The 14,461-nt window shown below is 41.7% G+C and overlaps 1 protein-coding gene across 1 annotated transcript in view; it reads right to left on the reverse strand.

Moving 5' to 3' along the window:
* Positions 1-1,641: 1,641 nt before the first annotated feature.
* The window catches only part of usp31 (ubiquitin specific peptidase 31), a 32,563-nt gene continuing 19,743 nt past the window's right edge, over positions 1,642-14,461 (reverse strand). Inside the window, exon 16 of the mRNA XM_080776103.1 lies at positions 1,642-13,808. Coding sequence (XP_080632229.1) covers positions 12,274-13,808 — 1,535 coding nt within the window. The 3' untranslated portion in view covers positions 1,642-12,273. The remainder of the gene's footprint in view (positions 13,809-14,461) is intronic.

A 14,461-nucleotide genomic window follows, 5' to 3' on the forward strand; every position in this document is an offset into this window, starting at 1 on the left:
AAAGAGACTATGGTCTCAACTCTCAATGTGATTTTACTGGTTAAATAAAGTGTGCAAACGTTACGTAACCTAATTAGGGATGGACAATGAATCGGTCATTATATTGGTATCGGCCTTAAAGATGGAGTGCCACGCTTTCTTTCCACCCTAAAACATGATCATCAGGTGTTATTATAATATAAGGAGGAAGAACTTGTTCTAAAAAGTGTACAGTATTTGTTAAAATCATGCTTTTATGTGGACACGCCCACCAGTTCATTAAGTATGCCTGGTTTGCCTGGTGGGTGGTGATGGGTGGTGATCCACCTGAACTGAAGCCGCACCCACAGCTGTAGTTGTATGATAAAGGGAGAGGGGTTAGCGGAGGGGCTGATAGGGTGATGTCACTATATTACTGTTACTGTTTATTTTATTGGCCTGTTTGACTGTCAAGGGTTCAGCCTCCAGGAAGAAACCCTAAATACAAAGTTAATACACCATTGCACATAAAAACGACTCCAGGGTGTCTAATGAAATACTGTCACCTCATAGACACATGACAAACTGGAAACAATTGTGGCACTCCATATTTAAGGTTTTAGCCACATTTCTATTTTTCAGAATGGACAAAATTTGAACCTGCATTTATATACAGATATTCAACATCGGTAGGCTAATTGTGGAAAACAGCGATATCGATATCGAACATAAATGTTTTGTCGGTGCATCCCTAAAGCGGTTGCACCTGCACACCCTCAGTGTTAAATTATCATCACTGATGGTGAAGGTTTTTCTATTTGATGACATCCAGTGCATGTCTGCAGGCATGTGCAGAGAATGGTACAAAATGCTGCATTCAAGTCCAGGAAGAGTTTCGGGAAAAGGCAATTCTCCTGAATGGGTATGGTTATGGTATGGAGAGAGGGGCGTTTGCATTTCTTTCATCATAAGTAAATGCTGCATTCGTGGTCTGGAGACGTCCGTTTTTTACAGACGGGTACAAGAGCAGGGGCTCAAGCCCCCTTTGAAGTCTGTGTGTGTGCACGTGCCTCATGCACGTCTGACTGAAGGTGTGCTCGGAAACAAAAGGCAGACAGGTTTGGCTGAGTTATACAATTATTGTAATAGCTGCTGTGGACATCAGGAGGCTCAGTGGATCAAGTGAACACAAATGCATTCAAATATTTGTGCAACTCCACTGTTTGCTTTGTTTTTACCATGCCATACAATGATACAAGTAGCCTAAAAAAGTAGCTTAGCTTAAAAATATACTTAAAGTAGCCAAAGTAAAAGTATTCATTATGCAGAATAGGAATTTAAGAATCATGTTATTGGACTATAATTATTAATCATTAACAACTTAAGCACTATTTTTGCAAACACGTTTGTAAGCTATATAAATAATTTAATCAATTATTATTAATAAGTAAAGCAGTGAAAATTAAAAAAAACATTTGTCTTTGAGATGTAGTGCAGTAGAAGTAAAATAAAAATGTATCAAGAAATGGAAGTAGTCAACATAAAATTACCTTGAAATTTGTACAATAGCGTTACAATACAAGGACAATTTACAGGAGACAAGCTCCCTCTAGTGTAGAATGGTGGAATGACATACAGTACAAACTAAAGGGTTTATAAACACCACTGACAAATATGTTTGAATATCATTTTTATTATATTTTCCATTTTATCTTGTATGGGCAAACCAACAATGTATATAAATGTTGCTCTTTTCTGAAAAAGAAATAGCATTCTTTAAAAACAAATATGAAAAAATGAAATACAAATACAAAAAAGTGCATGAACATCGAAAGGAAATAAATTAACATAAAGAGACATTGGCGGACTCGTTCAGAACCATTGAATCAATGGAACTGGACTCTCCTGGAAGGCCGTGGAACAGAACAGCCAAACAGCCACAGATGAACGGACCGCAAAAGATACAGGCACACAAATCCAATGCAGACCCATGGAAGTGCAGTCAGTGGTTCCCAAACCTTTCGGGTCAAGACCCCAAAGAGAGATTTAATATAGACGTTTGGGGCCCGGGGACCCAAGCTAGTGAAAACAGACGATCTACAAGCGCACAACGCGTCGCTTCGCGCCGTGTTGCAAGGTTGTAGATCGCCTATTTTCACTACTTCTTTAAACATTTTGTTTTCTAATTTATGGAATTTCTTACGATTTTTCTTTGATTTCTTCATGAAATCACTGAGAAAAAAAAGCATTGAATTTTGTTTTTAATTCATGACAATGCTAGCCTTTTTGGAATGTTTTTTTTTGTAATGTTTTGAAATAAATTTAAAAGTAAATGTAGGAAACAAAAAATAAAGGGCCCCCCTGACACACAATTTGGGAACCAGTGATGTAGTGCGTGTGTGTGGAGAACATACTGTACTGTACTGTATGTAGAAAAGCAGGCCCAGGTAGATGAACATAGTAACAACAAAATATATTTTCATCTATAAAACACCTTTCTCGCCGATTAACAACCCAGGGACTGAAAAGACAGAAAGAGCTATGTATATTTTCACTATAATATGGCCCAAAAAGGTTCTTATCTATGTGAATACAATGACAATGAAACATGACTTGTATAGGCTCACACATACTCCCAGTTTTAGGTGATAAGCTACTCACCTTTTCGGTGGAAAGGTTTTCACCTAAACGGTGGTTCTGAAACCTAACCCTAACCTAAAAAGGTGGTTTAGGAGGGCCCCGTATCCCTCCGGAGTGAGCCAGGGTGAACGCGGTGATGGTGTTTGGTAAAAACAGAGAGAAGTGCTGGGGTGAGAGGTGAGTCGCGCTGGGGTGAGTCTCTTATCACCGTGGCTCAATGACGTCATGTTGTGGTTTTAGTAAAAACAGAGGGAAGTGCTGGGGTGAGTCTCTTATCACCGTGGCTCAGTGACGTCATGTTGTGGTTTTAGTAAAAACAGAGGGAAGTGCTGGGGTGAGTCTCTTATCACCGTGGCTCAGTGACGTCATGTTGTGGTTTTAGTAAAAACAGAGGGTAGTGCTGGGGTGAGTCTCGTATCACCGTGGCTCAGTGACGTCATGTTGTGGTTTTAGTAAAAACAGAGGGAAGTTCTGGGGTGAGTCTCTTATATCACCGTGGCTCAATGACGTCATGTTGTAGTTTTCCCAATCACCATATCACCTAAAACTGGAGTATGCGTAGGCCTTAAGTCTCTACATGGTTCACAAGGACATTCATTTGGGGGTTTTCCAAGCTACTAAACCATCCTATACGCGCAGTTTATTTGCATTTTTTTCGTATTGCAACAGCCTCCCCATCCATCTGTAGTGAGATGTAGATGGAGGTGTAACAGACCGATTTATACTTTGAAAATGAAATGATTCGCAATTTTCACCCAAGTGTAAATGAGTCTCAGCATGTAGATTGTTTTTTAACACAAGCACACCGGTTTCCGTGGATGCACTGCTATTGCTGTAAACCACCGCTTCTCAACATGTGAGAGCCCAGGGACCACCAGGGCTCCAAACGGAACCTTACAGGTCTTTAACTCTGAGATGAGACAAATGTAAGGGTCTTCAGACAGAGTTAATTTAGCAGGGCAGATTTGACAGTGTATAGACCGGGGGTCCCAGAGATGAAGCCCATGGTACTGTACACTCTCGGGGGGTTAATACAGACTCATAAGGGTGCATAATGGACCGCTTGGGGTCCCCGGACCAGCCATTGAGAAGTAGCGTTGTGCTGAACCCCCGGCAGGGATCCTGTGGCTCATGTGTGTGTATGATGTGTCAATACAACTGTGAGAGGGAGGGTGACTGATTTAAGCAGTCACACCTGGCCTGAGTCAAACTAGAACTGGACTCAGAGCTGGGTGTGGCTGCGCACGTGTCGTGCATGGACTTGATCAAGGCACAACAGGTTAAATCAGTCACCTCCACCCTCTCACAACAACGTTAATACATTTGCTGATGAAGTGTCGTTAAAAACACCACGTAAAGATGGTAAATAAGAGCCTACGTTTTAGCTGATGCCAGTCAGCTGAAATGAATGCCTCGTCCGTTCCGTAATGCCACGAAAAGTAGAACGCAACTTGCTTGGGCGAAGCATAATGCAGGTACACGCGACTGATTATGATCGAGTCTTTCAAGCCAATAGGAATATGTCAAACCAGATTGCATCCCGTAGCTATGTCAGCTGTTAGACCTGCTGCCAATTATTTCATGGAATGGCCAATTATGTACGCAAGAAATATGCCCGTTAAGCCTGATGTATACGTAGTTACCGAAAATAGACGATTTACAGCATAACTCAGGTTTAAGTCCCAAAACGCTGTTGTAGCATAAATAATTTACACCATGAACAATACTATTTACATATTAATGGCCTCCGTGTTGCTTACATAACAAAAACAGTACATGTTGTAATTAAATCATTATTACCCTTCTCCTTGAAGTTCTATTATAAAAGGACTTGCCTTTATAACAGGACTGAACATTGTCAAATCACAATATCATTTGACAACATTAGCAGGGTTTCTTTTTGCCATTGTGAACTAATGGCAAGCTTTATATACACACGTCATGAATGGGTTACAGTATATCATGGAAGAGATTATAGCCACTGTAGTGTAAATGCACCCGCTGGTGAACATGGGAAAAAAAGAGAAACTCCACCAGATAGGTATGAGCACCCAGGAAAAACCGTATTTAACACTAAACAAAACATGGCATTATCATAATAAAAAAAAACAATCTATAAAAACAAACAAACAAAATATAAAAAGATCACTGTTTTGACTGCAATGCTGAAACATTCGGTGTTTTTAAAGATTTCCGAGCATTAGTGTGAGCTGTGCAAATAAAAGCAATGAAAGTTACCAGCCTTGTTTCTCCTCTTTTTTGTTTGGCTTGCAGAGCAGCAAGCTTGCATAGTTGAGGAGGTGCGCGTGCATTAGCCATTTCATGCAACACTGCATTCCATAATAATTCTCAATTCTGTATAGTGTGTGTGTGTGTGTGTGTGTCTGTGCGCGCATATATCCCCTATGTTGATTTTGACAGCTAATTTGTATTTCATTTTATAGTCTTCATAGTCTTTACATTTGTTGACAAAAAACAATATTTTGGCGGTGCCATGATGGCAGATTTTTACAATTGGTTGCATGCTGAAAATAGCAGATCTACAAGCTTGATCTACACACCGAGCGCAACCAAACAACTACTCAATCCATTCCCCACTAGTCTCTCTTCAACAACGCAACGTGGAGTTGAGAGTCACATTCTTAAACCAGCCAGCAACAAACTGAGAAATGTTAAGTTTAGTCCCGGAGCAGAGAGGGACAGCCTTTTTGTGTGTTTGCTAGTGTTGGCTAGCGCTGCATGGGAGAGGAAAACCTCAAAAACTACTACTAGTATAGAACACATGGAATAAAGCAAAATAAAATCTCAAGACTGAAAATGTAATTTAGGCCGACCAGCTGAAGAAATCACGTATCGACCATTCATGTTTCTGAAAGAAGCTTCTAAACTTGTATTCTATTGCTAGTTTGATCACTTCAAAATCTCGTTAATCTTAAAATAACTAATGACAGAAAATAGCCAATCTACAAGCTCACAACACGTCGCAGTGCGACGTGTTGTGAGCTTGTAGATCGGCTATTTTCGGCGCACAGCATGCTTTCACAGAAGACACGCATGTATGGAATCCAAATGACTGAAATCAGTCATGGCGACTGAGAACTTTAATCCACGAGAACAGTGACCTGTTCGGGGCTGGCCGATTCCCTGAATATGTAACCTGCCCTTGGTACCCAAATAACTACTTGATGTAACCGCGTTTCTCCGAAACAAATCTCAGTCTGACCACCAGTAGGTACAGCTGGATGGATACCCAGATGAAGTGAGATATAAATCCATTTACAAAAAGATGCAGAGGATTTAAAACAAAAGGTGTCTTTTTTTCCCCAACAACTTTCTGCAACATATGCTATTATTAAAAAATAGGTTTTGGTATCTATGCCATCAGCTGCTACAAAAGAAAGACTCAATAAAATAATTTCCCCCTAAAATGACCTGACAAATGTGCCCCAATAAATGTATGTTTAACCACTTAATCCCTATATATACACTTTGATAACCAGACCCCCACAGGGGTATCCTCCATTTTCTTCCCTCTGCAACAAAAGAACAAATCTCTTGATTGAAAAGAGCCAAATCTACAAGCTCACATGAGCCGAGACCTTATAGATTGTGTTCCCCACCAGCTCCAACTACCAGTTCAGAATTTACAACGACAATGACAATAAACAGGTTGCTAAGATGTCGTTCAAAATTATCAAAAGAAACGATTTCCTGGCAGACTGAAATTAGAACCGGACGGATCCGCTTCACAGGGGAATGCCACTCAATTTAATATCCCTATACAGTGTGTTATTCCTACGACAAAAGCCAATTTAAACACAATGTCCACCAAGACGGAGGTTACTGTAGTTTCAACTTTCATCATTAAAAGGCAGATTCCTTAGCGAACTCCATCTTCACAGATGAGAACCCTCACTGTCCCACTCAGCTACATGGATGTACTGTAGTGTACATTGCTCTGACACAATGTTTATTTTTTCTTGGGGAGGCAGAAGACCATGTTGCATTGTTACAATATAAAGTGAGGGTGAACACATTTTTCTCCCATCGGGCAAGCAAAATATAAAGACTCCAGAGCCCGACCCCATAACTAAAACCTCATTATACTGTAAATTGGGCTTAAGCCTTCATGAATAACAAGACATTAAAGGTTTCATTATATTTGTAGCCAAACTGAAGGCCTGCCAAAAAAACCTGACTTGCTGCTAATCATGGTGTTGCATGTTGGCTGGCTGCCAAACAAACCGCGCTCCTAAAAAATATGCTCAACAGACCAAAAAGACCAAAGCCTGATTGGGCTTTAGTCTTTTGGGCCAGCAGATCTACAAGTTCACAACAAAATGCATCGTGACGCTTTGTGAGCTTGCAGATCGGCCATCTTTGGTGGGCGACAAACAGTCATGTATATAAATTGGGCATAAGCTGCATAACAATTATTTTTTTTCCCTCTTGGCACTGACATTTGTTGCTCGACTTAAAACGATAAATGTCAGCAAGCAAACCTGTTCACCTGCCGGCTCATACAGACTACTTTGCCAAGCCAATTATGAGATGCAATTTGGTAAAAAAAACTACGTGTTCCACGTACAAAAGTCACTGGAGTTATTTAGCTGCAATTATTCAGCAAAGGCACAGTTTAGTAATAAAAATAGTCAAGAGAGGAAACCGAGGTTTCAAGCAATCTGTCAAACAACAGTAACATACACTGTAGGTATTTGGGCTACCGGAGTTGTTGGAACTACACATGCAAGTCCATGAAATTAGTGGCATTTCCCATTAAAACGAACTGGTCAATTGGAAACTGGTCTTCCTTTAAAAATAATGTACGATTAAAAGACTGGAGTATTTGCATAAGGGTGACCTTTAATGTTGTGTAACCATGCTCATTTCTATACGGACAACATACAGTATGCTGGTATCTAGCGCAAACGTTCACAACATAATCCTCACATTCATTATTGCACTTGCAGGTGGACATGTAAAAGATCAGTGGCAGTTCAAAACCCACAGGGCAGCAGTCATGGTGGCACGACCTCACACTTGGCAAGTCTTTAAGCACTTAAACCCCCAGGTTTTTGGACTGAAGTCCCTCAGTTTCTATTTGTTCTCTCTACATTAACTAGTACTATCCGTGTACTATCACCAGAACGCGAATGCCGGGGTTTAAGGGGTGAAGCTGCTAGGATATAGCCTGGCGTGGCCAGACTAATATCAATGTGTACTGTAGATAATAGCGTGGAACTTAGGGACGTGGTTACAAACAGATTCTAACTTAGGGACGTGGTTACAAACAGATTCTAACTTAGGGACGTGGTTACAAACAGATTCTAACTTAGGGACGTGGTTACAAACAGATTCTAACTTCGGGACATGGTTACAAACAGATTCTAACTTAGGGACGTGGTTACAAACAGATTCTAACTTTGGGACGTGGTTACAAACAGATTCTAACTTTGGGACGTGGTTACAAACAGATTCTAACTTCGGGACGTGGTTACAAACAGATTCTAACTTAGGGACATGGTTACAAACAGATTCCAACGTTCCACAGCAACAAACAAAAAAGTCTCACTTTGAATAGTGGGCTCTGATTGGTCACCCACAACTCTGGGGTGGCGGAAATGTAATATAAACTGAGGAGTGCCAGCCAGACCAATCTCCCCAGGTTTTGTGTTTGTTTTTCCTGTGTCAGATGCGTCTGGTTTCCAGGCTAGCTACGATACAGTAACTATCCATGCAGTGTGACGTTCAATTAGGGGCCGGCCAATGAGGGTGGGGGGATGATCTAATGTAGTAAACAAAATAAAAGCTTTTTATGGATTCATACATCGTTTATCCGCTTGAAACAGAAAAAAAGGCAAACTACCGTCTTCTCAAATGAGGTACCACAGGTTATGATTAATGCTACCGATATTCTTTCAGTTCGCTAAGATGTGGTCACAGTTCTGAAAAGTCAGCATCTTAAAAAATATGATAGTTTTAAGAAATATCAGTGCAGGAGCAGCACTGACCTTATTTTGACAGCACCAAGTATAGCAGTGGAACAGTGACCTAGTATAACACCTCATATACATAAACAAGAGATGAAAGTACCCTTTTACCATTTCAAGTCTGAGGCCCCATTAGACACATCCGTTAAGATATGTCGTCAAACTATTTACACGCAACACAACAAAATAAAAAAAATATCATATAGATCCATGAAGTTATCGTGTAACATTCTTTGAAAATATAATATATACAAAGTGCTAAAATGAAACCTTGCTACTCAGCGATGCATACAGCAGTAGACTATATAAAATGAAACCTTTCTACTCAGCGATGCATACAGCAGTAGACTATATAAAATGAAACCTTGCTACTCAGCGATGCATACAGCAGTAGACTATATAAAATGAAACCTGGCTAGCTACTCAGCGATGCATACAGCAGTAGACTATATAAAATGAAACCTTGCTACTCAGCGATGCATACAGCAGTCGACTATATAAAATGAAACCTTGCTACTCAGCGATGCATACAGCAGTAGACTATATAAAATGAAACCTGGCTAGCTACTCAGCGATGCATACAGCAGTCGACTATATAAAATGAAACCTTGCTACTCAGCGATGCATACAGCAGTAGACTATATAAAATTAAACCTTTCTACTCAGCGATGCATACAGCAGTCGACTATATAAAATGAAACCTTGCTACTCAGCGATGCATACAGCAGTAGACTATATAAAATTAAACCTTTCTACTCAGCGATGCATACAGCAGTCGACATGGTTTAGTTACATAACGGTACTGAAAGGCGCTTTCTCATGAAAAAAGGAAAATGCGTATACTATAGTTCCTCCGCTTATACTATCTATATTGTCTATACGTACATATACACATATGTTTCTCTCTGTTTCTTTTAAAGGGTTTCATTCCAAAATACAATATATATATCTGCTATATAAAGAAAAGCTACATCTAGCCTATTTCATTTGACTAATAAAAATACATTTGATTCTATCCTAAAAAACTACTATTGTTATGAGGGTTTTATAATAACTCAAGTTATTAAAGTAACACATTTTTTCTTTCAAAGGATGTGTCTATCTGGTCTGAAGAAATGGGCCATAATTAATCAACAGGTTGTATGCCAGGTGTTACGCACCAAAAACGGACAATCTACAAGCTCACACCGCATCGCACTGCGACACTTTGTGAGTTTGTAGATCGGCTACTTTCCGCTCTTCTCACATTCTGTTGTGACCATCTCCGTGAAGAAATGTGTGTAGAAAAAAATATAGATATTTAATAGCCCTAATTTCTTCATAGTAATCTCTAACATAAGTCACAATTGGCCAAAATACAATGGACAAAATAAGTATATTAAATATGGACGCTGCTTTTATATTCACATCAAGGTTATGAAGCTAGATTAAAATCCACAACTAATATTGCACTTATTACATAAAATAATAAATAGGATATCAATATTGGATTTATCAGTTTAAAAAGGGGCCCTCAGCTGCGGAGAAGTAATTTAGACCTAAGCGACAGTCCTGACTCATACGGTAAGTGACATTCCACCAATGACTTATTTGACCCTTTCCAGCTGCAATGTTCAGACTTCATACACTAGTATTTCATGATAGAAATATCAATTCCTGCTGCGCGTTATTTCCCACGGTTATCTGCACGGCACGACACGTCTGTCAGGTGTACCCGAGGCCAGTGCTGGATCGTCACGCCCACCTCCAAGCAAGTAGTTTTAGACTGTGACAGAGGGGCGCCGTCTCATATGACGCGTACCTGAGGCTGAGCACAGCATTCGGGGCATATTATTGGGAGATTGAAACATGGCAGAAACACCAGTGAATCTAAAAGCCTGATTTATACCTTGAAAACGTGTAGATCTGCCATTATCGGCGTACGATGCAGTATAAATTACACTGTGCTTCTGAAAACAATAAATTGAATCCGAGCCATTTCTCTTTCGGGTATTTCACTAAGGGATATTAAAGGATCATAAACATGAAACTTGAGTGTTCGTCCGCTAGTCTATTAAACCATAGTACTGTGTATGGTTGGAATACAGCATGGAGCTACACTTCATCACCTGATGATCACAAATCACACATTGTTCTCAAAGATGGCATATTGTGGCAAAATCTAAAATCAAAGTTCTACACAGTAAAATCCTGAGCATGAATTCACTTAGTTAATTTAACACACAAAATGGGTTCTCGGCTTCTAATCAGAACATGGAATGATTTAGTGAATACATGAATGTTCTTGCCCAAAAGAGAACAATAGAATAATTCTGGAATGCTGAATGCCAGGAAAGTAATCCAAAAAGTTAATTAGCCAGAATGGTGGTGCAAGAGGTGAAAAAGAGTCGGGAAATGCCAGGTTCAAACTATTAGCAAGCATGCTTTTAGATTTTGCACTCGGCGATCAAGCAATGCGTTAAGATTAATTTAGCTGTTGCTTAAGGTCATATGCAGTAATGGGAAAGCATGGGACGTGCCAGCCACATGGACACATGTGTACCGTGACCCTGCCATCTAGTACCTAAAACTCAATGGTACTGTAGTTAGTGCCAATAGATCCATGTTCCACATGGCCAAAAGAAAGTGGATATACTGTTAAAGCACGCATGATATTCTCCATTGACTTGACCGTTTTGCAAAGTGCTTTCCTTCTTGATGTTTGGCAAAACCTAACCCATCCCCCCCCCCCCCCCCCCCCCATTACCTCGTAATGTGTTCTATATGATATAAAATTATAAATGTTCCAAAACAGCCAATGTTCTATAACAGCCCACACAGTAAAATCCTCAGTGTTAATTAATTCAACTCAGATTGTGTGCAAATGTAACCAAACGGACTACTGACGCACTAGATTTTACTGTGTGGATTGATTTGAATTACTTAACGTAATTGATCAAAAACAATGGCAATTCTTGAAAATGTTCACTTGCGTACAACATTTTGGAATGAAACTCTTTTTTTATGTATGTGTGCACTAGCGGAGCATTATTATGTATATACTGTAACTGTACAAATGTGAGCTCTAGTATTTCCAAGGTGCCTTTTCAATGTATGGGTTGTGTCGTTGTTATCACTGTACACGGTGAGAGACTGATACAAAAACAGAGAGGTTTGAATACAGTTAGTCGGTAATAATCTGTTTAGAATTAGAATAAACACGTATCAAATATATAGCAGTAGTGCACTACACTACCGTGTGTGTGCACTACACACAAAAGTTGTATCGTACACAATAACTACACATGTGGCATGCAATTAGCATGTTCCTGTGTACTGCCATGTGTACTTTCCATACCCTGCTTTTTGCAATTTGCTCACAGGAGCCAAATTCTTAATTAATTTACCTTTCACTATACGTATATACTCAACTAAAATAGGTTTTGTGTCCTTAAAAGTGGGGACAAGTGCAAAAAATATTGCATATTTTCTACCATTCATCCAATGTGGAAAAATACTTATATTCCAGATGACTGTATCATAGGAAAACCTCAGAGTCCTTGTATGGATCAACTGCCAGCTAGTGTACGTGTCCACAACATTGAAAAATAAATCTGTCACTTGGCAAATACTTTTGGCGCTCACTTTAAACTTAGGCACAAAGAAAATAGCTGCATTGCTTTAAAATGGAACTACGATTAGTATATCATTGAGGCCTCTGTGTTTGACGTGCAGGAGATTGCATGCTGGACTTTCTGGAAGACGCCTTCTTTTCGAGAGGCTTGTTCCCGTTCGAGGGAGACTTGAGGCTCATTTCAGAACTGGAAGACTTGGACTTGCCAACGTGTAACAGGGAGCGACTGAGCGAGCCGCCGGGGGGCTTGGAACTGGAAGACTCCTTTGACGCAGACTTTTTCTCACCTGCGTGACTGTCTGGGGACGCCTGCAGAGACACACTGTCTGACGTGGCGTCGCCGTCGGTGCCACTGGTGCCGCTGTCCTTGCCTTGTCCTCCACACGGCTTGCCTGTCCTATCGGAGGCGGCCTTCTTAGACAGCATGGTGCTCTTGCCCAGGTCGGCCGACCGGCGGCTTTCCCTCTGTCGCAGGGCATTCTTGAAGAAGGACAGCCCCTTGTCCTCGGACTTGCTGCCGCGCCGCAGGTCCTTGGAGGACACGCTTGGGGAGCGCAGGCTGGTGACGGACGAGCTGCTGCTGGAGCTCCTGAAGGACCTCCACTCCGGCCGGCCGTCCCCGCTCTTGGACATGGACAGACGGGCCACGGTGGGGCCGCCGCGGGGACTGCCCACGAGAGGGCTGGCGGCGTGGATCGAGTCCCGGCTGTAGCTCCTCTCCACCAGCCTCTTTCGGTTGCTTGTGCAGGTCTTAATGTCCGCGCTGCCGGTGGGCGTTTTCTTTGCGGTCGGGGAGGGGGAGGCGGAGGACTGGGCCGTGGCGCAGGTGCACTGCTTACGCTGCGGCGTCCCCTCGGCGGGCTGAGATGGCTCCTTCTTTTTGGAAGGGGTCCCGCTGGGCGTGGAGCTGCTTTTCTTGGCATTGGTGCTCTTGTCCTTGACACTGGCCGTTTTGGAGCCTTTAACCGGAGTACTGGAAGACGACTGGGGAGCGGAGGTTTTCTGGGCAGAGGACGAGCACAGGCGTTTCTTGGAGGTCCGGTCCTGCTCCGTTTTGCTGCAGTTCTTGGACGACCCCGCGCTCTCTGCCTTTGAGCCAAATCCTCCGATGCTGCTCTTGCGTTTCTGCTCTTTGGAAGGAGTGGCCTGGGGCGGTAGTGTGTTTTGGTCCAACGCCGTTATCTGGTTGTTGTTTTCGCGCGGTTCAGTATTGATGATTTTCTTCTCGGTGGGAAGTGACTTGCTGTAGACGTGGTCGAGGTAACGCTTGTTGCCCTCCTGGTCACTGTAGCTCTCCATCATGGACAGGGGCGACCTGCTGCCAAAGTAACGCTCGTGTCTGCTGTAGCTGCCAAAACATGACGAGGAGACTTTGTCGTCGCAGGCCTCACCTATCCTCTCTAGAGGCGGCGAGGAGCGAGAGTCTAGGGAGAAGCGCGACGGAGAGTTGGACCTGGTAGAGTTGGACCTCATGTGGAGCTTGGCAGAGAGAGACCAGGAAGGCTTCAGTCCCGAGTCACTGATGGCCAGAGGGCTGGCGATGGACGACCTGGAGGACAAACTCTGACGCTGAATGCTTCTCACAAAAGGCCGGGTGGAAAATCCGCCTGGTACAAAAAAATAAATAAAGAAAAAAAAATAGATGGTACTCCTTCACACATTGGCACGGTCCATTATTTTTTTCATCAATTCTACACGGTCAACAAGGTTCTACACAATTTTGTGTAGAACAGTGTCCAATTCCTATAAAAATAGGATATGTTTTTTTCCATCGAATCATGACTCACTGGAGTAGCAATAGTTTAGACACTAGGGCTGGGAGATATGGACAAACTAAAATATGTTTGACCAAATACCTTCATATCAATATTCTGATGGCAACGATAACGTTCAAACGGTTTCAGAAATTGCAAACATATCTGCAATCTCACAACGTGCCACAATACAATGTGACACATTGTGATAGTCTAGTTTAACCACTTCCGTACATTTTATAAACTATAAAATAGAGCTTAGGGTTCCTCCAGCTCTTGATTAAACAGAAATGCATTTTCAGGTCGGGATACCAATCTTATCCAATCAGGAGAGAGAACTCACACAGAACAGAACAGAGGATAAACGTGTGAATTTGGAATGATGACAAAAAGCACCGTTTTTAGAATCGTGGCTCAAAACAAGCTTGATTTGTGGCTCATTTCTCTAACCGATTTGATCCCCGGTTACAAATTGTATGTTTTGGATGAATTAAATAACAATCGCG

The sequence above is a fragment of the Protomyctophum bolini genome (genome assembly GCF_963924005.1).
Source record: "Protomyctophum bolini genome assembly, chromosome: 11".
Lineage (NCBI taxonomy): Eukaryota > Metazoa > Chordata > Actinopteri > Myctophiformes > Myctophidae > Protomyctophum > Protomyctophum bolini.